At 63.1% G+C, this 21,892-nt stretch overlaps 2 protein-coding genes across 3 annotated transcripts in view; one reads left to right on the forward strand and one right to left on the reverse strand.

The window, feature by feature from the left end:
* Positions 1 to 3,716: 3,716 nt before the first annotated feature.
* Positions 3,717 to 6,528, reverse strand: RTBDN (retbindin). Its single transcript, XM_058290311.1, has 5 exons — positions 6,378 to 6,528; positions 5,781 to 5,865; positions 5,567 to 5,677; positions 4,776 to 4,872; positions 3,717 to 3,881 (listed from the first exon to the last, which is right to left on the reverse strand). Exons 1-5 carry the CDS (start codon positions 6,526 to 6,528, stop codon positions 3,717 to 3,719), a joined length of 609 nt encoding a protein of 202 aa, XP_058146294.1.
* A 4,739-nt stretch (positions 6,529 to 11,267) lies between these two features.
* Positions 11,268 to 21,892, forward strand: part of MAST1 (microtubule associated serine/threonine kinase 1) — a 29,140-nt gene continuing 18,515 nt past the window's right edge. Inside the window, exons 1-8 of one of the 2 annotated variants that reach the window (XM_058290538.2) lie at positions 11,268 to 11,338; positions 14,887 to 14,918; positions 16,708 to 16,796; positions 17,055 to 17,130; positions 18,803 to 18,881; positions 20,466 to 20,626; positions 20,719 to 20,794; positions 21,386 to 21,595. In XM_058290538.2, the coding sequence (XP_058146521.1) occupies positions 11,300 to 11,338; positions 14,887 to 14,918; positions 16,708 to 16,796; positions 17,055 to 17,130; positions 18,803 to 18,881; positions 20,466 to 20,626; positions 20,719 to 20,794; positions 21,386 to 21,595 (762 nt within the window). In that variant the 5' untranslated portion in view covers positions 11,268 to 11,299. Of the gene's footprint in view, positions 11,339 to 14,886; positions 14,919 to 15,092; positions 15,262 to 16,707; positions 16,797 to 17,054; positions 17,131 to 18,802; positions 18,882 to 20,465; positions 20,627 to 20,718; positions 20,795 to 21,385; positions 21,596 to 21,892 lie in introns of those variants that run through there. The other variant, XM_058290537.2, reaches the window with a different exon arrangement.

Genomic DNA, 21,892 nt, shown 5'->3' on the forward strand with positions numbered 1-21,892 from the left:
TGTGGTAGTGTATATACAACGTTTCGCGTTTTGACCACTTCCAAATATACTCTTAATTCCATTCCCAATGTTGTGCTCGCATCACTACCATCCAACCAAAACTTTGCCATCAGCCCAAACAACATTAACTTCCCACTCACATCCCCATCCTTGGCACCCTGGGAATTACTTTGTGGCTCTATGAATTTGCACAGCGTAGGTCCTTTATATAAGCGAGAACAACCCTTCTGTGTCAGGTTTACTTCCCCCCACATGAAGTCAAGCTCTGCTTCTCGAGGGCTTTCAAACTCTCCTGCTCTCCGCGGTACAGCCCAAGGGGCATTTCTTCTGGATCCCCCCAAAATCATGCCCTCCACCTGCCCTCTGGTCGCTGTCCCAGCAGCCTCCATGGTGCCAAGAGTTTTCCCTTCCCCCAGTCTGTCCTCCAAGTAACCAGCAAGGGTGAACCTGACATCTTCCCTTGCTTCAACCCTCCCACCTCTTAGCCTCATCACCTCTTAATCTCGGGCCCCAGCGCCTTTGCCTGGCATTCAAGGCAGCTTCCAGCTTCACTGAACGGCTGGAGAGCTTTCTCGAATGCCTGCAGAGCCTCCCCCTCCCAGGAACAGTCAACAATCTCATCGGTGCCATCTTCTGAGCGTTCGCTCTGGGCCAGGCCCCTGCTCTGGATATTCTAAGCACTCTGCCTGCACCCCCTCCCCTTGCCTGTGAGTGGCCCGGCTTTCGTGACTCAGTTGAGTGAGTAGAAAGCAGCACAAGCGGCGCTGCCTGGCACATCATCCAAGGCGAGAGAGCTAAGGGCCGCCATGTTGTGGGGAAGCCCAAGCCACGCGGGGAAGCCACGCGGGGAAGCCACGCGTAGTTATTCCAGCCGACAGATCTGTGTGAGTTTCAAGGCGGCAGCGGGCATCGCCCACCAGATTGTGACTTAGGAAGCCTGGCACTGCTTGAGAAACCTTGAGCAAGAGCCGCCCAGCTGAGCCCAGTCAAACCAGCGAGCCAAGAAAGGGCGATTGTTACTGTTTCACTCCACGAAGTCTGGGGTCATTTGTTGTGAATGGATCATCAGAACATTTTGCATCAATTCATTTGAATCCTCCCAGCAGTCCTCTGAGGGAGACTTCCATTACGCCCAGTGGTGGTTTGAAGCTGTAACTATCCCCAGAGAAGCGTGTTCTTGTGTCTAGCCCATTGCTGCGGGTGCGAGCCCGTGGTAAGGGAGGACCTTTGGATGAGGTGTCTTCAGTCAGGATGTGGCCCAGGCCATTCAGGAAGGGGCTTCATTCTATTACTGGAGACCTTTATAAGGGGAATGAAACCCAGAGGCAGAGACAGCCAAGGAAGCAAGAGGTGGAACATCCAACCAAACCCAGAAGAGAAAGGAGAGACGCGGGAGCACCGCGAGGCGGCAGGCTAAGCACCAAGGGTTGCCGGCATCCAGCCTCCAACCGTGAGCGAATAATACCATGACGTGGGTTGTTTAACTCAACCCACGTCATGGCATTGGCTCGAGCAGTCCAGGCAACTAACACACGCACCCCTTTTGTAGATAAGGAAACTGAGGCTCAGAAAAGCTGGACAACGAGCCTAAAGTTACAGCACGAGTATGTGGGAGAGTGAGTCATGAACATACTCTGCAGACTCAGCATCATAACCATCTGTCGCCACACGTCTGGACGCCGTGCCCATACCCTCTTCCCCTTCTAAGTCCAGCACCTGCCCTTCCTTTGGGAGGGCCACCCCCCCTCTCCCATTTTCAGGCCGTTTGGTTCAGACGGAACATAGAGTTCAGGATAACTCATCATCCAACCAAACAGAGCACAGCATCCCCCCCGTCCTCAAGGGCTGCTTTGGTGATGGGTTCACGACAAAGCCAGATCAATGAATGCCAGTTCTAGGCCTTTTGCTGATTTTACAGAGCCCCGGGCACACTGGAACCCCCGGCGTCATGGAATTGTTAGTCCATCTTCACCCCTGGGAGAAGATCCTGTCCTGGGATGTAGCCAAGAAAAAGCTATAGATTCCTAATCTCATCTGAGCACCTAGATACAGCCTAAAGCCACCCTTAGGATTTTTTTAGAAATTATTATTATTAGAGTAGTTGTATGTTGACAGGAAAAATTATGCAGAACATATGGCGTTCCTTAGGCTTTTTTTTTTTTTTCAGTCGCCGCTTTGGTTAAGTGCACTTTGAGCTGAGTTCATCTCATGCAGCTGAAAGAGGCCTGCCTGCTACTCTCCCAGTGGGGAATTTCTCTGCTTACACAGGCGCATCCCATCAGCCTTGCTGTATTGACTGGAACCAAGAGTGCAAGGGCCTGTGATAGGAGAAGGATTAGGAATTCTGTTTAAAACTCAACTTCTGAATCTGAGTCTAGTCCTTTGCCTTAGGGCTAGACCTGGGATTTGGGTGGAAGGGCATCATCAAGACCTGGAAGGGTGGGAGGGGGCAGCGAAGGCTTGAAGGCTGTCTCAAGGTCTATATAAGTCAGGGAGCTTTGTGGCAGGTCTGGGGCACACAGACCCCTTTCTGACCCCCTGTCCCCCCTGTTTCTGAACCCTGGCATTCCCAGGAATAACACATGCTCCAGGAGTCAAGGCCATCATTTACACTTGAGTAAGAATCAGTCCCTGGGGCAATGGATGTGGCTCAACCCATCGGGCTCCCGTCTACCATATAGGAGGTCCAGGGTTCGATCCCCAGGGCCTCCTGGTGAGCGCCTGCTGGCACATGTGGAGTGTCGGCCCACGCGTGAATGCAGCCCCGCACAGGAGTGCCGGCTGACACGGAGAGCTGGCGCAGCAAGATGACACAACGAGGGGCGGCGGACTTGGCCCAGTGGTTAGGGCATCCGTCTACCACATGGGAGGTCCGCGGTTCAAATCCCGGGCCTCCTTGACCCGTGTGGAGCTGGCCCATGCACAGTGCTGATGCGTGCAAGGAGTGCCCTGCCACGCAGGGGTGTCCCCCGTGTAGGGGAGCCCCACGTTCAAGGAGAGCGCCCCGTAAGGAGAGCCGCCCAGCGCGAAAGAAAGTGCTGCCTGCCCAGGAATGGCACCGCACACACGGAGAGCTGACGCAGCAAGATGATGCAACAAAAAGAGACACAGATTCCCATGCTGCTGACAACAACAGAAGCAGACAAAGAAGACGCAGCAAATAGACACAGAGAACAGACAACCAGGGTGGGGGGGGGGGAGAGAAATAAATAAATCTTAAAAAAAAAAAAGATGAGACAACGAGACACAGCGGAGAGACAATAAGGAGACGTAGCAGAACAGGGAGCAGAGGTGGCGCAAGAGAGTAATCACCTCTCTTCCACTCCAGAAGGTCCCAGGATCGGTTCCTGGAGCCGCCTAATGAGAAGACAAAATGACACAGAAGAACACACAGCGGAGGGACACAGAGAGCAGACAATGGGGGCACGGGGGCTGGGAGGAGATAAATAAAATAAATCTTAAAAAAAAAAAATCAGTCTCTAACTCCTCTTTGGCCACCGCCCTTTCCACCCTTTGCCCCAAGAAGCAGCCACATCTCCAGCTAGCGACTTTATTCCGGGGGGAGCACTGAGTTGCTTCTTGGAGACTGGGGAGTCTCGGGGGCCTCGGGGGGAGGAGGGACAGGATCTGGGTCCCACAAGGCGGCGGCGGAGAGGGGTGGGGTTCTGGGGGGGGTGGATTTTAGGGTGGGGGCGCGGGCCGGCGGAGGGGACCCCCTAGGGACCTCCGCCACTGCCACTCCCGCTGCCCGCAGCGTCCAGGCCGGGGTCGCGAGGGCGGCGGGAAGGCGGCAGCGCCGGGCTGGAGACGTTGAGGCAGGGCCGGGAGCCAGGAGCTGCCCCCGGGACGGAGCGGCAGAGGTCCGCGCCGTCGGCGAAGGTCTGCGAGGCGGGGGGCGGAGTTAGTGCCCGAGGGGCGGAGCTAACGCCAGAGGGGCGGAGTTAGTGCCCAAGGGGCGGAGCTAGCGCCCGAGGGGCGGAGGTAGGGCCCGAGGGGGCGGAGTTAGGGCCTGAGGGGGCGGAGCTAGTGCCTGAGGGGCGGACCTAGTGCCCAAGGTGGGGAGGTAGGGCCCGGGGAGCGGAGGTAGGGCCCGAGGGGGCGGAGTTAGTGCCTGAGGGGCGGAGTTAGTGTCCGAGGGGCAGAGTTAGGGCCCGAGGGGCGGAGTTAGTGCCCGAGGGGCGGAGTTAGGGCCCAGGGGCGGAGTTAGTCCCCGAGGGGCGGAGTTATTGCCCGAGGGGCGGAACTAGTGCCTGAGGGGCGGAGCTAGTGCCCAAGGTGGGGAGGTAGGGCCCGGGGAGCAGGTAGGGCCCGAGGGGGCGGAGTTAGTGCCTGAGGGGCGGAGTTAGTGTCCGAGGGGTAGATTAGGGCCCGAGGGGCGGAGTTAGGGCCTGGGGGGCGGAGCCCAGGCGCCTGGGGCGGGGCTAAGGGCGGGAGCTAAAGGCCAGGACTTCTACCCGGGGAAGGGGCCAGGGAGGGGCCTTGAGGCTTCTCTGGCCTTGGGGCCCTGCGGGAGGAGGGGGCGCCGAGGGGTGGCTACTGAGTCCCAGGCGCAGGTCGGGGAGGGTGCCTCTGGACCCCAGTCCTTGGGGCAAACCGTGGACGGGACCCTTGGGGAGGGCGAAATCCCGGCTCACTGGCCCCTAGGGAGGCCCCGGGCGCACCCTGGTAGCGCAGGGGGCTGCGGAAGACGGGAGGGTGGCGATGGGGCCCAGGCGGGTGAGGGCAGGACCTGGAGAGGCGGGGGGCGGGCTCCGTCCTCCTCGCCCCACGCTCACCTGTCCATAAGTCCGGCAGCCAGGCCGGCAGCCCCTCCAGTCTGGAAACGGGAGCCAAGTGGGGCCGCAGGCGACGTCAGCCTCGCAGGTGGCGAACCTGGGGATGGGATTTGGAGGGGGGTTGGGGGCTCTCCGAGGCCCCGCCCACCCCGCCCCGCCCTCAGGCCCAGGCCCCGCCTCCCCTCCAACCCCTCCCTCTCCCCATGCCCCTCTTCCGCCAGCTCTTCCCACCGCAGTCCCAGGTAGCCCCTGACGCCCCCCACCCTTTCGCCTTCTCTTTTCAGAGGCCGCACCTTACAAGCCCAGGCCCACAAAAGGCCCCGCCTCCACGCTCCGGACTTTAAGGGGGCCACGCCCCAATCGTGAATGTCAGGGGGCCCCTCCCCTTTCTGCCTCACCTGGGAACCTCAGGCCCCCCGTGCGAGGCAGGCCACGCCCCTTCAAACACCTGGCCAAGCCAGCCGCAGGGCCCGCCCAGGCCCCGCCCCAAGCCTTGGCCCTGCCCCAAACCCAGTCCCCACCCCAGGCCCTGCCCAAGCCCAGGCCCCGCCCCAGGCCCCGCCCCAAGCCCAGGCCCCGCCCCTGGCCCCACCCCAGGCCCTGCCCAAGCCCAGGCCCCGCCCCAAGTCTTGGCCCCGGCCCCGCCCCCGGCCCCACCCCAGGCCCAGCCACACCCAGGCCCTGCCCCAAGCCTTGGCCCCGCCCCAGGCCCTGCCCAAGCCCAGGCCCCGCCCCGAGTCTTGGCCCCGCCCCAGGTCCAGGCCCCGCCCCTCCTGCCCTCTCTTTCCTACCAGGCCTCGCAGAGCTCCGCGCAGAGCGGGTGCGCCTGGCGCACCCCCAGGAACAGCAGGCCGAAGCGACGGCGGAGAGCCCCTTGGAGGTTTCCCAAGAAGGACTGGCACCTAGACATGGGGTGAGACGATGGCTCAGGGTCCGCGGGGGCTTGTGGCCCACTGGGACCAGGAGCAGAAGGAACACATGGGGGTTCCTGTACTCTGCACTCACCCTGGGCTCTGCACCCCACAGCGCGCTGGGACGATCCCAGGTCCCAGTGTCTCTGGCACGTGCGTCTCCAAGGGACAACACGATCCTGGAAAAGGGGAGGCCTGTGCGGTAGGGGTGGGGAGCCAGCACCTGGGGACCCCCTGAATCAGGGGTACCCTAATCTACATCACCCCCCCCAAACAGAAACCTTAAGTAAAGGCACTTCACTTGGCAGGCAGTCACAGCACCAAGTAATATAATAATAGCAGTAGGTGACGTCACTGTAAACTATTTATCAGGAGCCTGGTAGAGGTATCAGTGCACAGATGTTTAATCTTCGCAGCACCCCTGTGAGGTAGGTATGCCATCTCCTCCCTTTTTAAATGGGCTACATGGGGCTCAGAGAGGTTAAGTGACTTCTCCAGGGTCACACAGCTAGGAAGTGACAGAGCTGGGGTTTGAAGGTGGCCCGGCTTCCGCCCGTGCTCTCCACACTACCCTTCGGCACTAACCCTTGCTGCCCACTCTGGTGGCCCCCGAAGCGCCTCCCATAAGAAAATTATGAGTCAGGTGAGGGTTCCTGGGTGATGGAGGTGAGGCAGGGTCTGGGGCGCTTACCTGCCAGGTGCTGCTGGTCTGTGACCAGGTGGGTCGCTGGCCCATGGGGTCCCTGGGGTCCAGCTTGGAGGAGGCGGCTCCCTCCACAGGCCCCTAGCAGTGTCCATGCCAGGGTGAATCTCAGGGCCCAGGGCAGGTCCCTGCGGGCCATGGCCACCTGACGCAAGAGCCAGCTGGTGTGGGGATGATGCTTGGAAGCCCCCTTTCGGGGAGCTCAGGGTGGCACCCTGCCTAAGCCCCCCGCCCCGGGGCAATGCCAGGCAGAGTGGAGGGTGGGCGGCTGGCCAGACGGCTGTGCCACAGCCAGACGCTTTCCAATCCCAGAGGGCCCCTGAGACCGGCCTCTCCCGTCAGACCTGTCTCCCCTTCCCTTCAATTCAGGTACCTGCCCCCTCAAAGCAGCGGGATCTCGGACCTTCTGGGAGATCAAGCGGCCCCCCTCCTAAAACCAGGGGCACCACCCCAGCTCTGCCCAGCCCGCTCTCCTGTGCAGTAATTCCTCCTCGTCTCTGTCGCTGCCTCCCCCCTCCCTCTCGCTCCCCGCTGGCCCTTCCCTAGGTCACCTTCTCTCGGTCACCACAATCGGCTTAGGGGCTGCCAGCCAGAGCTGGGCCTTTGGGGGACCAAATTCAGTAGTTAGCAGGGCTGGGGTTCTGCCACTGGGGTCTGAAAGCCCCGGGGACGGGGAAAGCTGGGGGTCTGTGGTGACAAGACCATCACCCTCTCTTCCTCCCACCCCCCGGTCGCCCTTCACCTCTTGGCTGGACGAAAATCTAGGGCGCTCCCGAGACGGGTCAAGTGCAGGAGGAAACGGCGGCAACCGAAAGGGCGTGGTTTGCCAAGGGGTGGGGCTTCCCAGCGCCCCGCCCTCTCACCCAGCACCCCAAAGGCCCCCGACCCCCCCGGCACACATGGCTGTGTCGGCACGCCCTTGCATTGACCTTGTGGCCTAAGCGGCATCTCTATTTGTGCAGAGAGAGTGTGTGTGTTTGGTGCACCTTTGTGTGCCTGTGTCTGTGCATGTTTGTTGGCTGAGGGTAGGTTGACGTGTGTCTCTTGGTTGGGGTGTTGGTATGTATCTGTGAGGGGTGTGTTCAGAATCCCTTGCTGGGGAATGTGGGAACGCGACGAATGTCCCCGTGAAAATGTTGTGGGTAAGTCGGTGGATGAAGGGGGGTGACCGTAGATGGTAACTGTGTGAACAAGGAGGTATTGTCATGTGTGGAACAGACTTGCCGATGCAAGAAACATTAGTGTGTGCATGTGTGCCAGGATCCTTCTGAGGGAACGTGTGTCCCTTGTGTACATTCCCCCACTCTTTCCATTCCCTGCACCGTCTTTAATTGAGCACCTACTGTGTGCCAGTTTCTGGGGATGCAGCAGTGAATGAGTCATGGTATCTCAACTTTCATAGAGCTGACATTCTTGTGGGGGAATCAAGCAAGAAACAAGAAACACAGCGCCGTTGCGTGTGTGTGTGTGTTATGTGGTGGTGGTGATGTATCTGTGCCTTGGGTGAGGATTTGTCTGTGTGGCTGAGCATCTCTTGGTTCTGGAAGTGTGTGTGGGTGGGGGGGTTGGTGTTTCCATGTGCTTGCGTGTGTTGTTTGCATGTGTGTGCCTTGTGTGCATGTGTCTGCATTCTCTGAGTTTGTGTTTGTGTGCCCGTGTTTGTTAAGTATGTGTTTGAACGTGGGTGCTTGCGTGTGTTTGTGTAGAGTGTGAGTTTTTTGGTGGGTATATGTGTTTGTGTAAGGTTTTTTTTTGCACGTCTGTGTTGGCTGAGTGTGTTTACATTTTGTGTTTATGTGTTTTCAGAGTATGTCCTTGTGTCTGTGTTTTCTGGGTCATATTTGCACAGCTTGTACATATGCTTGCACGTGTATTTGCTGAGTATGTATTTGTACATGTGTTTGTGTGTGTTTGCAGAGCGTGTGCACCTGTGATGGCTGACGTGTGTTTGCAAAGTGTGTGAACATGTGTTTGTATGTCTGCTTTGGCTGAATATATGTATGTATGCGCTTGTGGGTGAATTCGCAAAGTAAGTTTATGGGGAGACTCACAGGTTCTATGGTCATGACAGATGAAGTTCAGTGCCATGTCAGTTGGCCCTACTTTGGAGTTTGTGTTTCTCTGTGATGGAGCTGGACTCAGATGTGATCTTTATCCACAAGTCTCTCCTGCTACTTTTACCAGAAGTGTAGTTGGTGCTGGGGCTTAATGTATACCCAGGGGATCTGAATCACTGGACTGACCATGTGATAGCCAGGCCCTGAGCCTCAACAGACTTCAGCTCCTACACTCTGGTTTATTGGACTTACCCCACTCAGCTAACAGGGAGGTGAAGAATGTCAACCACCACACCATGGAACTAAGACTGCCTACAACTGAAAGCAGGAGGATTGCATCCATCATCCATGTGGAAACTAAGCCCCCTCTTGATATAGATGTGGAGTGGACACAACCATTCTAAGGTCCACAGGATGGATTAGATTGGACTTACTGATATTCTATTCATGAACTATTGTGATTAGTAATCAAAGAAAATGTGGCATTGGTGTGGAGAAAGTGGCCATGGTGGCTGCTGGGGGTAGGACGTGGGAGGAAGAGATGTGATGTGGGGGCATTTTCAGGACTTGGAGTTGTCCTGGGTGGTGCTGCGGGGACAGTTACCGGACACTGTATGTCCTCCCATGGCCCACTGGGTGGACTGTGGGAGAGTGAGGGCTATGGTGTGGACCATTGACCATGAGGTGCAGCAGTGCTCAGAGATGTATTCACCAAGTGCAATGAATGTCTCATGATGATGGAGGAGGTTGTTGTTATGGGGGGAGGAGTGGAGTGAGGGGGATGGGGGTATATGGGGACCTCATATTTTTTTAATGTACACTAAAAAAATAAAGACAAAAATATATATATATATAAAGTTAGTGTGTATTCGCGTGTAGGCTTGCAGAGCGTGTGTACGCGTGTGTGTTTGCTTGTGTCTGTGTTTCCTGAGTGTCCGTGAATGTTTGTATTTGCAGAGTGTGTGTGCCTGTATTTGCATGCTATGTGTGTGTGTGAGCATTGACCGCCAGCTACCACAAGTCTGTCCCATCAGGTAGGACAGCGTTTATGTCTCTCTTTCACCTATATACTCCCAGAGCCCCAAACACGGCCTCGTGTTTGGCAGGTGCTCAAATCTAAATGCTGAGAAAACGAGCGAATCGGAAGCCCTCTTGCCCAGCTCCTCTATGGCGTTCTCCAGCGACGGCGTGGAGGCCTCAACAACCAAGACCTGTGGACCTTGGCTTTCCCTGGTCCACCTTGGGGGCTCTCGTGGGCCCGGCCTGTCCAGCCACAGGGCTGTGCCTTCCGCCAGACGCCCCCCCCTCCCCCCTCCCCCCTCCCTGACTTCAGCCCTCCCCCCGCCCTGAAACTTCAGCACCGCGGACAGGAACGAGCGGGATCAGCACCACGGAGAGCTCCCGAGGCGGCCGGCCTAAGAGCGCGGCGCCACGCGCGCGGGGACCGGGCTCGGGAAGAGAGGGGTGCGCGGAGCAGACGCAGCGAGAGGGCCCGAACCAGAGAGCCACGGGCAGAGAAAACTCGGGCGGAGGCGCGGCCACCGAGCCGGGGGCAGACGAGCCTCGGAATCCCCCGGCGCCCGGGCAACACGCGGGGCGGGACCTCGCCGCCGTCGCCCGGCAGGGGTCGCTCCCGCGCCGTGCCTGCGCCTTTCGGGGGACTTTCGGGCCAGCTGGGGGCCGGGACCCTTGGAAGCCCCCCTCCCCCACCCTGCCTGGGTTCTGGGGTGGGGAGGTCTCCGTCCCTCTCTTCTGCCACCCCAGGAGGCATAGAGTTGACTTGGCCTCAACAGCGGGGACACTGGAGGAGGCGAGGGGAGGGAGGGCTGGAGATGGCTCCACTGCGCCCCCGCGCCCCAACTACCAGCCGATCGCTCCTATAAATACAGGCGGCCTGGCCTGGCACCTTAATCCCCACGGGGAAATCTTGGTCACTGGAAGGGCTGAGACTTTCAGAGGAGGGCTCTGGGGAGAAGCTGGGGGGGCCTTAGACGGGGACACCGGGGGGCCTCTCCGGGGGAATATTTCCCGGGAGGCCCCCCCTGTTTGGAAAAGGTGTCCTGAGTGAAACTGACTCTCCTTAGGGTTTGGGGATCTCTTGCATGGGGACAGTTCCCATCCAAGACAGAGAATAAGGCTTTTAGGGGTGGGGCAGGGGTGTTTCTCATCAGAGGGTTGCCTTCCCCCGGCTCCGCACGTGAATTGTCGTCCCCTGTGCGGCTGTTTCTTCGCGGAAATGTCTTTTCTTGCATGTGTGTGTGTGTGGGGGGTGGCTTTTAAGAAGGGATGTCACCTCTGGGAGACAACTCAATTAGGAGATCTCCCCATACTCTTGATTGCAGAGAGTCTCCCCTTGCAGATTTTTCTCCTCGTAGGAATGTGTCTCCCTGCCGGCAGGTGGGGGGGGGTACCCGCCTAGGGAATATATCTCAGTGAGAATGTCGCCCTTGGGGTGTTTCTTGGGTCAGGGTGGCTTTTGTACCCGTTAGAAGGACTGTACCCTGGGGTGTCTCTACTTAGAGGGGTTTCTCCATGAGGTTGCCTCTCCGTAGCCTGGCTCTCCCGGGGGGGGCATCTGGAAGTCTCTCCCCTTGCTCCCCCCCCCCCAGCCCCAACCAGCGCCGGCAGCCGTGGCCGAGGCCGGGCTCGGGCGCCCAGACGCAGTGACGGCGCGGGGACCGCCCCACTTCGCTCCGCCCCCGTCCCCCCCCCCCCCCCAGCCGCCGCCGCCGCCGCGGTCCCCGCGGCTCTCCACTCCCTCCCTCCTCCCTCCTCCCGCCGCCGCCGCCGCCGCCTCCCTCCTCCCTCCCCGGGGCCGAAGCCGCCGCCGCCGCCGCCGCCGCCGCCGCCGCCATGGAAGATTCGGGCCTGATCCGCCGCCGGAGGCTGCAGGTACGCGGCGGCCCCGGCGCCCGGCGGAGGGGAAGGGGTCGGCGCCCTGGGGCGGGGCCGGGCCGGGGGCGGGAGAACTTGCCCCAGGGCCGGCCCGGGCGCCCTCCCCCCCTCCCCCCGGGGCTGGGCACGCTGTCCGCGGGGGAACGCGGTGGCCGCGCGTCCCTCCGCGCTGGGGACCCCGCCCCTCCGGCGCCGCCCGGGGCGCCCGGGAGCCGAAGGAGGAAGGGGGTGCAGCCGAAGCGCCCCCACCTCCAGGAGAGCCTCAGGGTCGCCTGGCCCGCCCCGGGGGTGGGGTGGGGGGAGAGGCCTGGGGCCGGAGTCATCGCCCTGGCGCCCCGCCAGGAGGAGGGGGGGGGGCTCAGAGCAAAGTTATTGCCCCAGGGCTCGCGCCCCTCGGGGCCGCCGGCGCCGCCGCAGCCGTAAACATGTTTGTGCGGCAGCCTCGCCCCTCTCCATCGCGGGAGCCCCTGCCCTAGCCGCGGGGATCCCCTCCAGTCCCCCCAAAGCACCCTGCCTGGGGCCCCAGAATTCTTCCCACTGCCCTCATTGGCCAGGCACCTAGACAGCCTCCCCACTTTTCCTTCTCCCCCATTCCCCAGTCCCCCCTCCCTCCGGCGATCCCCAAGTCCAGCCCAGCTTGCGGGTGGGCGGGAGCGATTTTTAGCTCCTTGCAGCCTTAGAAGACGCCGGGCGCGGCTGCGCAGGCGCGGAACGCGTGGGTCCACTGCCCGGAGTGGGAAACTGAGGGCCGCGGCGAGTGTGGGAAAGGCGGGGACCCACCCAGGCGCCGGGAGTTCCCGCCTTCGAGCCGGGGGGGGAGGGATTCGGAAGCGCCCATCTTCGGCCTGCGCTTCGGAGGGTGAAAACGGGGTTCACGGGGTGGTTGCCCCCACCCTGGCCCGGAAATTGGTCAAGGCTTGGCCCCACTGCCTGCCTGAGGTCTAGCCCCTTGGGGACCTCTGACCAATCCCAGCGGGCTCTAGGGCCTCTGGGAGAACTTAGATAAAGCCCAGCGCGGGCCCAGACTCAGGCTGCACCCCGAGACTGCCCTCACCCAGGGCGCCTCGTCCATCTCTGGACTCCTGTAATCCATCATCCCATAAATGGAGAAGGGCCTGGCCACCGAGGTCGGAGACCAAGAGAAGCTGTGCAGCAGGAAAAATGGGGGTCAGAGAGCAGGAAGGACTTCCCGGGTGCAAGGACGGTGGACCTGGGTTGAAGGCTGGTTTGGTTTCCAAAGGAAATCAGATGGCCCCATCTAGGGTCCTTCCAAGGGTTCCCCCCACTTCCCTTGGCAGGACCGGGGGGCGGAGGATGTGGGCTCTGGGGAAAGGGGGCAGGAGCTGCGACCCAGGCCGAGCGGGCGCTGCAGCAGCGGGGCCGTGTGCGCTCCGTCGGGTCGCGGGCAAAGAGGCGGGGCCTGCCCGGGGTGTGGCTCCACCCTCCGGGCCGGCGCCGACTCCCATTGGCTCAGCGCCACGCGGGGCTGCGGGCTGCAGCGCAAGGCCCCGCCCCGAGCCTTTGACTGAGGGCTCCTGAGTGAGGAGTGGGGACCCCTCGCTCCCCTTCCCCACCCTCCACGGCCTGGAAGGGTTAACCACTTCGCTGCTGAAGGCGCGCGCGCGCACACGCAGGGGTGCAGGTACAAGCCCACCACCCACCGCGGGGCGCCCGAGAGAGCCCCTGGGTGGATTCGGGATCGTACACGGGTGCGGACAGCATCTGGAGTTCGAACGGCCCGTCCTCGGCGCCGTCCATTTAATTCCCAGGAGAAGCGGATTCCGCTCCGCAGACTGGCGGGGGGATTGGCGGTGGCGTCTGTCTACACGGACGCCCAGGATCCGAATCCTCTGCCGCCCCACTTTGCGCCTCTTCTGGACCCTAGAGTGTTTGGGGACGCGAGAAGTCTGGGCTGGGTTCGAGGACTTCTCCGGGTGGCGCTTAAAGGTCCTCCCCTCCACCCGCGGGGCTCACCCTCGAAGGTCAAGGGTCCCTGGGTTAAGAACCCTGGGCTCCGTGGCCGGAAAATCCAGACCTGGATTTCGCTTGGGCCAATGCGGACGCGCGGCTTGTCTGGCGGGTCCAGGCCGGGGCTCATTCACGCCTATTCCGCAAAGACGGAAGGAAAACCTGGTGTGGATTTCCGACTTCCGTGGCTCGGGAGGGCAGGACTGACCACAGGGGAAATCGTGCCCTTTGGCCCTGCCCATCATCCGTCCTTTCTGCAGGACAGTGAGATGTCCCTCTGGACCACCTCCTGTCCTGGTAGCATGTCCATTCACAATAACTCCTATTCCTATGACCTAATATTTATCGAGGGCTTACTATGTTTTAGGTGACTTCTGTGTCACTCGCGATCTTCCCAACTACTCTAGAGGGTACGGACTATTGGAAGGTCACTTGCCAAGGTCACAGGGACAAATCTGAACCCAGGGCTTTCTGCTTTCAGGAATCCTAGAAAGAAGCTAGAATATCTTCATTTTATCCTGGGTGGAGTTCCCACAACAGAGCTTTGGAAATCGCACCCGAATCTCTCGGGCTGCAGCCCTGCCCAGGTCCCTTTGTCCCATCTCTGAGGCTTTCAGGACAGAACTGGCTGGAAAGAGACACCACGTCTCCCCACTATTTCCCGGGGAAAAGGGCTAAGACCCCCTTAACTCTCGAGCCCTGAAGGGACTTGCAGAGAACTGGACAAATGGAATTCAACTTTCCTCAATCGGGGACGGTTTCAATTAATAGGCACCAATTATTTGCATCCCCACTGCGGGAAAAGACCACCAGGCCATTTCCATCTGGCTCCCATTTCAAATCGCACCCCGCCCCCCAGCCCAGCTCTGTGAATCTGGCCGATGTCTGTGTGTGTGTGTGTGAGAGAGAGGCAGTTCTGTTGGCTTGTGGCGGATTCATTCATTCATCATTCATTCATTCAACATTTCCTACTTGGACATGCCAACCTCATTCCTGCCTGAAAGCCTTTCCCTGGCGGTTCCCTCTTCCTGGAATGCTCTCCCTATAGACTCTCCCATGGCTGGGTGTTGTATTTCAGTAGCCAGCTTAAAAAGTCACCTCCCCAGAGCAGCCCTCTCTGGTTTGGGGTCTCCCTCCAAACCACTTCCATCGCATCACCCTGTTTCATTTTATTTCATCACACGAATGACTGGCCCGAACGACCTTGTGGGCAGACTACATTAAATCCTTAATGTCCCTCTTTCTCCACTAAATACTAGCCCCCCCAAAGGATTCCAATTTGTCTTCTGCTTTGGCCCCAGTACCTAGTCTAGGGGCTGGCATACAGTAGGCGCTCAAGAAACGTTTCTTTCCAATCAGGATCTCTTGCTTCTTTGACACAGACACTCAAAGAGATGTCAACGCAGGAGCCAGCTCTCTGCCCTGTGCTTCCCTGGGACCCTCTTCCCCCCCCAAAACCCCCCCCCCACCCATGCTGAGAGCCCCGAGGCCCCTCCGCTTCTGTTCCTCCAGAGGGCCTGCGGGCGGCGGGCGGTGGCCCGCGCTGACCCCTGTCCTTCTGCGCCTTTGCCTTCCAGAAGGACTTGCCCCTGCCCCGGAAAAGCAGCAGGTGAGCCTCGGCGGGGAGCCGCGCGGGGCCGGCCGCCCCTTCTCGGGGGTGCGGGTGGGGGGCGCCAGGCTCGCGCGCGGGCGGGGCCTGGCGCGCGGGCGCGCGGCAGCGCCCTCTCCTGGTGGGCGACACCCGCCGGGGCCGCCCCTCCCCCGCCCTCCCTCGCCCGCTGCGGCTCCAGCCTCCGCCCCGCGCGCTCGCTCCCCGCGCCGCCGCCGCCGCCGCCGCCGCACCTGCCACCATGTCGCTGCCGCCGGGTCATGTCTGACTCGCTCTGGACCGCGCTTTCCAATTTCTCGATGCCCTCCTTCCCCGGCGGCAGCATGTTCCGCCGCACCAAGAGGTAGCCCCCCTCGACCCTGCCCCGGCTCTCCCCCCACTCCATCCACCGCCCCCCCCCCCGCAAAGCCGCCCCTCCGGCCGCTGCCGCAGGGCGGGGCCCGGGATGCTGCGCCGGGTCCAGCGGCCCCGGAGGTGTCGGGGCTGAGCCTTCCCACCCCCCCCCAGGGGAGGGGGCTGAAGCGGGGGCGGCGTGGACCGAGGCTGGGGGGGTGGTGGACTGCGCGCTGGAGGGGACGGCCGCGCGGGGAGGGGGGTGCGCCGGGTGGGGGGCTGCAGTGCCTTTGTCTGCTGGCGCTGCGTTTCTCCGGCAGCTAGGATGGGGGGGGTAAAGGAAGAAGAGGAAGGTGGGGGCTTGGCACCCTCAGAACAATAGCCGCAGCCTGCCCCCCCCCCCAATGCCGCGTGCGCCTGGCCGCGCTGATGTGCTCAGTCACTGCGGCCGAGGGTGGGGGGGACGCAGGGTTGGGGGCTTGCTCCTGGGGAGCTGGGATCCTGAGGGGCAGAAAGAAACGGGGCGGGGGGACGGACGGAATGTGACCAGAGCCCAGACACCCCTCCCCCCCCAGGAACGCAGCTTCACACCCAAAACAGGGACACACAGCATCACGCAGGCCATGATGTCACACACACACAGCCCTGGCCGCCCAGATCCCCCCGCGAGGCCACGCACACACCCAGCCACGCAGCAGCCACGGGGGCAGGGCCACGCAGAGACCCCCAGGGGCGCAGGCGCGGAAGCCCGCAGGTCCAGGGTCGTGTACCGCCCCCCCCGGTAGGATGTCACACGCATGACCACTGCGCGACACGGAGATGCCGCCGACAGGCACACAGACACACGTGTGGCGACGGCGTCCATGCCCCCCCCCACAGTGTCACAACACGATGTCACACCCAGGCATGTCACAGGCGCAGTCGGGTGAAAGAGAGAACGCGGGGTCTAGCAGAGACAGCGAGACGCCCCGCATGGCGCGCTGTCACACCGAAGAACCACCCAGGGAATGTCACGCATGGCCGAAGGCTCCCGGACCCCTAGGGTCGCAGGGTGTCAAGCACACACAGTGGGTGCTACATGTGAAGACCCTGGGACAGTGCCTCGGATGTCACCCAGGGACAGACACGTAGTCCAGGATGACATACCTAGATGTAGACAAGTGGCATTATCCACTGTGTCCCATAGCGGAGGTCACACGCAGCCCCAGGGACCCACACAATCCCTTGGTGACTGTGCGCCACGGGTGACACATGATGCCCACGGGACGAGTCTCGCACACACGCGTGCTCTCCAGCGCACAGTCCTGCGGAGGCCTCCGTGGGGCCGCCTCCTCCCGGCAGCCCTCCGGGGCCGCCCCCCTAGCACACACGGAGTGGGTGCCGCGCGGGCCGGGGTCCGGAGCCCCGCAGCTCACCGGGCCGCGGCGCGCCCCCCCCCGCCTTGCCTTCCCCGCAGCTGCCGCACCAGTAACCGGAAAAGCCTCATCCTCACCAGCACGTCTCCCACGCTGCCGCGGCCCCACTCGCCGCTGCCGGGCCACCTGGGTGAGCCTGGGGGCGGGGCCACGCCGCGGGGGGGCGGGGCCGCCACCGTGTGGGCGGGGCCAGACGGCGGGGGCGGGGCTGTCTGGAGGGGCGGGGCCTGCTAGGGGGCGTGCCGCCCCGGAAAGGGCTGGGCGGGAACCCAAAGCGCTGGGGGGAGGCGGGGCCACCGCGAGGGGGCGTGGCCAAGCCTGGGGGCGGGGCAGACCCCGGGTCCCGCGGGCCAATCCCAGCCCTCAGCGCCCCCTCCTCCCGCCACAGGCAGCAGCCCCCTGGACAGCCCCCGCAACTTCTCCCCCAACACCCCCGCCCACTTCTCGTTCGCCTCCTCCCGACGGTGAGTTCCTCTCTCCCCCCCCCTCGCAGCTCCCACCCCTGGCCGCGCCCCTCCCCACCCATCGCCCGGGCCGCCATCTGTCCCCGTCCTCGCTGCACCCGGGTCAGGGCTCGCTGGGACCCGAGAGCGGGCCCTGGGTCTCGGGGCGGGGCGGGGCCGACCAGGGGGCGGGGCCAACCAGGGGGCGGGGCCAGTGGCCGAGCGGGAAGGGCGGGGGCGGGGCTTCCGTGGCGGCCCAGCCGAAGCGCGTGCGCTCTGGACCCGGGATCTCGCGCTGCCGGGCCCCCGAGCGCCGGGCTGGCCGTTTCCATAGCAACAAGGCGAAGGCGCCGAGAGGAGGTGCGCAAGCGCAGACTGCGCGGCGCCCATCGAGGAACTCTGGGGGCTCCCGGGTGGGGGAGGGAGGCTGCGGTCCTTTCTCCCTCCAAGAGGAGGGATCTCAGGTTTCCCTCCCGGGGGTCTCTGAGACCCCTGAAAGAATGATCTGGAGGAATGAGGTGGGGGGAGGACAGAGAGAGCCCTCTGATGTTTTTTTTGGAGAAACTTTCTGGAGACACCAGGGGCCCCGGGCAGGTCTCTGTGGACTCCATTCATTCTCGAAACGTCCCCACATCCGCCAGGCGCTGGGGCTGGGCCTACGGGACACAGAGCATCCCATCTCTACGCTAGTGGGGAGGCGGACCAGGGAAGGGATGGGGATCCCTGCAGAGTGGTGCAGGCCGAGGGGGCGGCTCCCTGGGGAGGGGGGCGCCCCTGAACCACGGAATTCAGCCCAAGGCCGTAGGAAGCCCCCCCCAAAAAAGGGCTCTGTGCAAAGACGGGGGTCTCAAGCGTGCAAATCTGCTTTCGAGAAGGAGGGGAGGGCGGGCGGGGGGGTGGGGGGGCCAGGCAGGTGCCGCTGAGACGTGATGGGGCTTAGCAGAGGCGCCCACTGGAGGGAGGCGCGCGGGAGGGCGTTGTGAACGCGCGTGACCGTGCAAGCGCGTGAGTCGGTGGGTGTCACGTCTAGACGGGCGAGTGTGTGTGTGCCTTCGCCCCTGTGTGGTAGCGGGTTGCACGTGCGTGTGGGTGCGTGGCTCTTCCGGTCGCTGCGGGTGAGAGGGAACGTGTGTGGCTGTGAGTGTCGAGAAGGGGCACGTGGGTGTGTGCGCGTGTGAGGGCGTGTGTCGGCTGCGCGTCTGGGTGGGCCTGTCTGTGTGCGAACTTGGCACTAGCCCCCCGCCTTCTAGTGGGCGTGAAAAGAACTGAGTCGGTGCGGATGGGAGGGTGTGTCAGCAGGGGTGTGTTTTTTTGGGGGGCGGGAGAGACCTTTCCTTGAGGAGACCCAAGGATTCTCCCTTGGAGAGTTTTCTCATGGGGGGGGGTCTTGAGGGTTGGACTTTTGGGGAGACTTCCTCGGGTGGGCTTCTCTGGTCCTCCTGTGGGCACTTGGCAGGTGCAGGCCTGCCAGGAGAGGAGAATCATGGGAAGGATTGCCCCCCCCATCTGGGGGCTGGGCTGGAAGACTGCCCCCTCCCCGAGGGCAAGTTGATACCTCAGAGCACACGTCCATCCCCCCACCCCTGCCCTGCCCACGGCTAGGGGAGCCTCTCACCCTTCCCCCCACGCACAAGGAGGAGAGGGGGGCCCGGGGGGCTCTGGCGGACCCCTCAGCACCTCGGCTGGGTTGCAGGGCGGACGGCCGGCGGTGGTCTCTGGCTTCCCTCCCTTCGTCCGGCTATGGCACCAACACACCCAGTTCCACGGTCTCGGTGAGTGTGGTCAGGAGCGGGGCGGGAGGGGGGCCAGAGCTCGGGGCAGCCACCTGAGAACCTCCTGCCTCCCAGGATGTCCCCCTGTCCATCTAGTAGCCACGGGTCCTCCCCCCAAGCCCGTTCTCACCACGTCTTCTTGGGAGCCCTGTGCGTCTCCCACTCACTCGTTGTATAAACGATGCCACTAAGACTCCGTGAGAGAAGCTCCTTGCTCAGGTGTCTGCACCTGGCCAGGGCTGGACCCCACCTTTATTCAGGTGATCTGGCCCCATACCCGTTGACTCACGCTCTTCTCTCCAACTCCCCTTTGCCTCCAATTCGTCCATCTCTCCACGCTCGGCGATCCTTTGTCCCTTGATTATCGAGCGTCGGGCAGGCTCAACGAGCAGGGGTCTAAGGATTCGTGCAGCCCTCGGGGAGGGAGACAGACCAGTCAGGGGGCATTTATCACCTAGACTGCTCAGAGCCCTGATGGGGGCAGCACGAGGCAAGGTGAGAGCAGAGCGGAGGCAGGCCCGTGACTCTGCTGGGGGGAGGCCAATCAAGGAAGGCTGCCCGGAGGAGGGGGCATCGATGAAGTCAAGACTGAAACGATTAATTCAGGAGGTGGGCAGGTGGAAGACAAAGAAGACAGGTGTGCCAGGAAAGGGCAGCAGCCGGTGCAAATTCCTGGAGGGCCTAGACACCTTGATGCCTTTGGAAAGTCACGCGTGGTTTTGTGTGGCTGGAGTTTGGGGTGGGAAATGGAGGAAAGGAGGGCGTGCAGGCTGGGGCTTGGTGGTTAGGCTAGGAGGTGGATTTTATTCTAAAAGCAGGGAGGAGCCGTAGAAGGGCCTTATGGCTTGATGTCCAATGGTATTAAAGTTTTAGTTGACACGATTTGAAATGGTGATTCTGGTGCATTGTGTGCATTTTAAAAAATCATTCTAATAGGTTCTGCTGGGCTGGGGAGTTGCCAGCAGGGGAGTGAGCGAGCTGATGTTTAAAAAGACAGTTGGAACTGCACAGGCAAGAGCTCCTGGGTCTGCGTGACAAGGACACAAGCCGAGCCAAATGTGCCCTGCAGGAGCAGATAGCCATGACAAATAAATAATAAAAATGTCATGTAGCAGGAGAGAACCAGGCAGGGCAGTAGGGTGGGAAGGGTAGTGGGTGCTGCGGCGGCCTCCCGGTGGAGATGACATTTCTGCAAATGATTTGAAGAGGGAGCGACAGTGCTGGGTGGGTTCCAGGTGGGGGGAACAGCCAGTGCAAAGGCCCAGAGGTGGGAGGGGCCGGGAGGACAGCGCAGCCGGAGGAGAAGATGGCAGGGAGGCCTTGGGAGTCCACCCCATGGGAGGTGGGAAGCATAGAAGGTTCTGAGCCGAGGGGGGCCGTGCCCAGGGTTTAGCAGGCTCCCTCTGGCCGCGTGCTTGCCTGGGTCAGCGTCCCCACTGGCGGCTGTCCCCATCTCGGGGGCCTGGGATCCGACACCAGGGTCCTGGGCCCGGCCTGGGCCAGGGCCCGGGCGTGCCGGCGCCGGGGTCCCGAGGCGCGGGGGGCCGCGCGGTGGCTCTGACCGCGGCCCGCCCCTCGCCGCAGTCCTCCTGCTCGTCCCAGGAGCGCCTGCACCAGCTGCCCTACCAGCCCACGGTGGACGAGCTGCACTTCCTCTCCAAGCACTTCGGGAGCACCGAGAGCATCACGGACGAGGATGGCGGCCGCCGCTCCCCCGCCGTGCGGCCGCGCTCGCGGAGCCTCAGGTGCCCGTCGGGGGCGGGGGGCCCTCCGCGCCCGGCTGCGGGGGCGGGGGAGCCAGGGGGACAAGACGGCCTTCTCTCCCCGCCCCCTGCAGCCCCGGGCGCTCCCCGTCGTCCTACGACAACGAGATCGTGATGATGAACCACGTGTACAAGGAGCGCTTCCCCAAGGTGAGGCGGGTTTGCGGGGCGGCCCCGCACCGCGGCTGCCCCCGGGCGCCGCGCGCCCCCTGGCGGCCGCCGCGCGCAGCGCAGCCTCCCGGCTCAGCCCCGCAACCCGCCGGCTCCCCGCAGGCGCCGCGCGCCCCCTGGCGGCCGCCGCGCGCAGCGCAGCCTCCCGGCTCAGCCCCGCAACCCGCCGGCTCCCCGCAGGCGCCGCGCGCCCCCTGGCGGCCGCCGCGCGCAGCGCAGCCTCCCGGCTCAGCCCCGCAACCCGCCGGCTCCCCGCAGGCGCCGCGCGCCCCCTGGCGGCCGCCGCGCGCAGCGCAGCCTCCCGGCTCAGCCCCGCAACCCGCCGGCTCCCCCCGGGCGCCGCGCGCCCCCTGGCTGCCACCGCGCGCAGCGCAGCCTCCCGGCTCAGCCCCGCAACCCGCCGGCTCCCCCCGGGCGCCGCGCGCCCCCTGGCGGCCGCCGCGCGCAGCGCAGCCTCCCGGCTCAGCCCCGCAACCCGCCGGCTCCCCCCGGGCGCCGCGCGCCCCCTGGCGGCCGCCGCGCGCAGCGCAGCCTCCCGGCTCAGCCCCGCAACCCGCCGGCTCCCCGCAGGCCACCGCCCAGATGGAAGAGAAGCTGCGCGACTTCGCCCGCGCCTACGAGCCCGACAGCGTGCTGCCGCTGGCCGACGGCGTGCTCAGCTTCATCCACCACCAGATCATCGAGCTGGCCCGCGACTGCCTCACCAAGTCCCGCGACGGGCTCATCACCACCGTCTACTTCTACGAACTGCAGGAGAACCTGGAGAAGCTGCTGCAGGACGTGAGTGCGGGGGCGAGGCCGATCGGGCCCCTCCTGCACCCCGCGTCCCTTCACCCACCTCTTGCCAGGCGCTGGAGTCGGGGGTGCCAGGAAGGCACGCACCTGCCCAGCTCTGATGCGGGGGAAACGGGCGTTGATCCTCCTGCACCGCCTTCAGGGCTTGACTCAGACTTCAGTGTGGCCCCCTAGACGCCCCGATTTCAGCTTTCACACTCGCCCCCCCGGGCGTCCTTCCTTTTTCACCTTAGAGCTTCACATCAAGTAGAGAGCCTTGCTTATCTTCTTTCTTACTTCCCT

The sequence above is a fragment of the Dasypus novemcinctus genome, chromosome 30, assembly GCF_030445035.2.
Source record: "Dasypus novemcinctus isolate mDasNov1 chromosome 30, mDasNov1.1.hap2, whole genome shotgun sequence".
Taxonomy (NCBI): domain Eukaryota; kingdom Metazoa; phylum Chordata; class Mammalia; order Cingulata; family Dasypodidae; genus Dasypus; species Dasypus novemcinctus.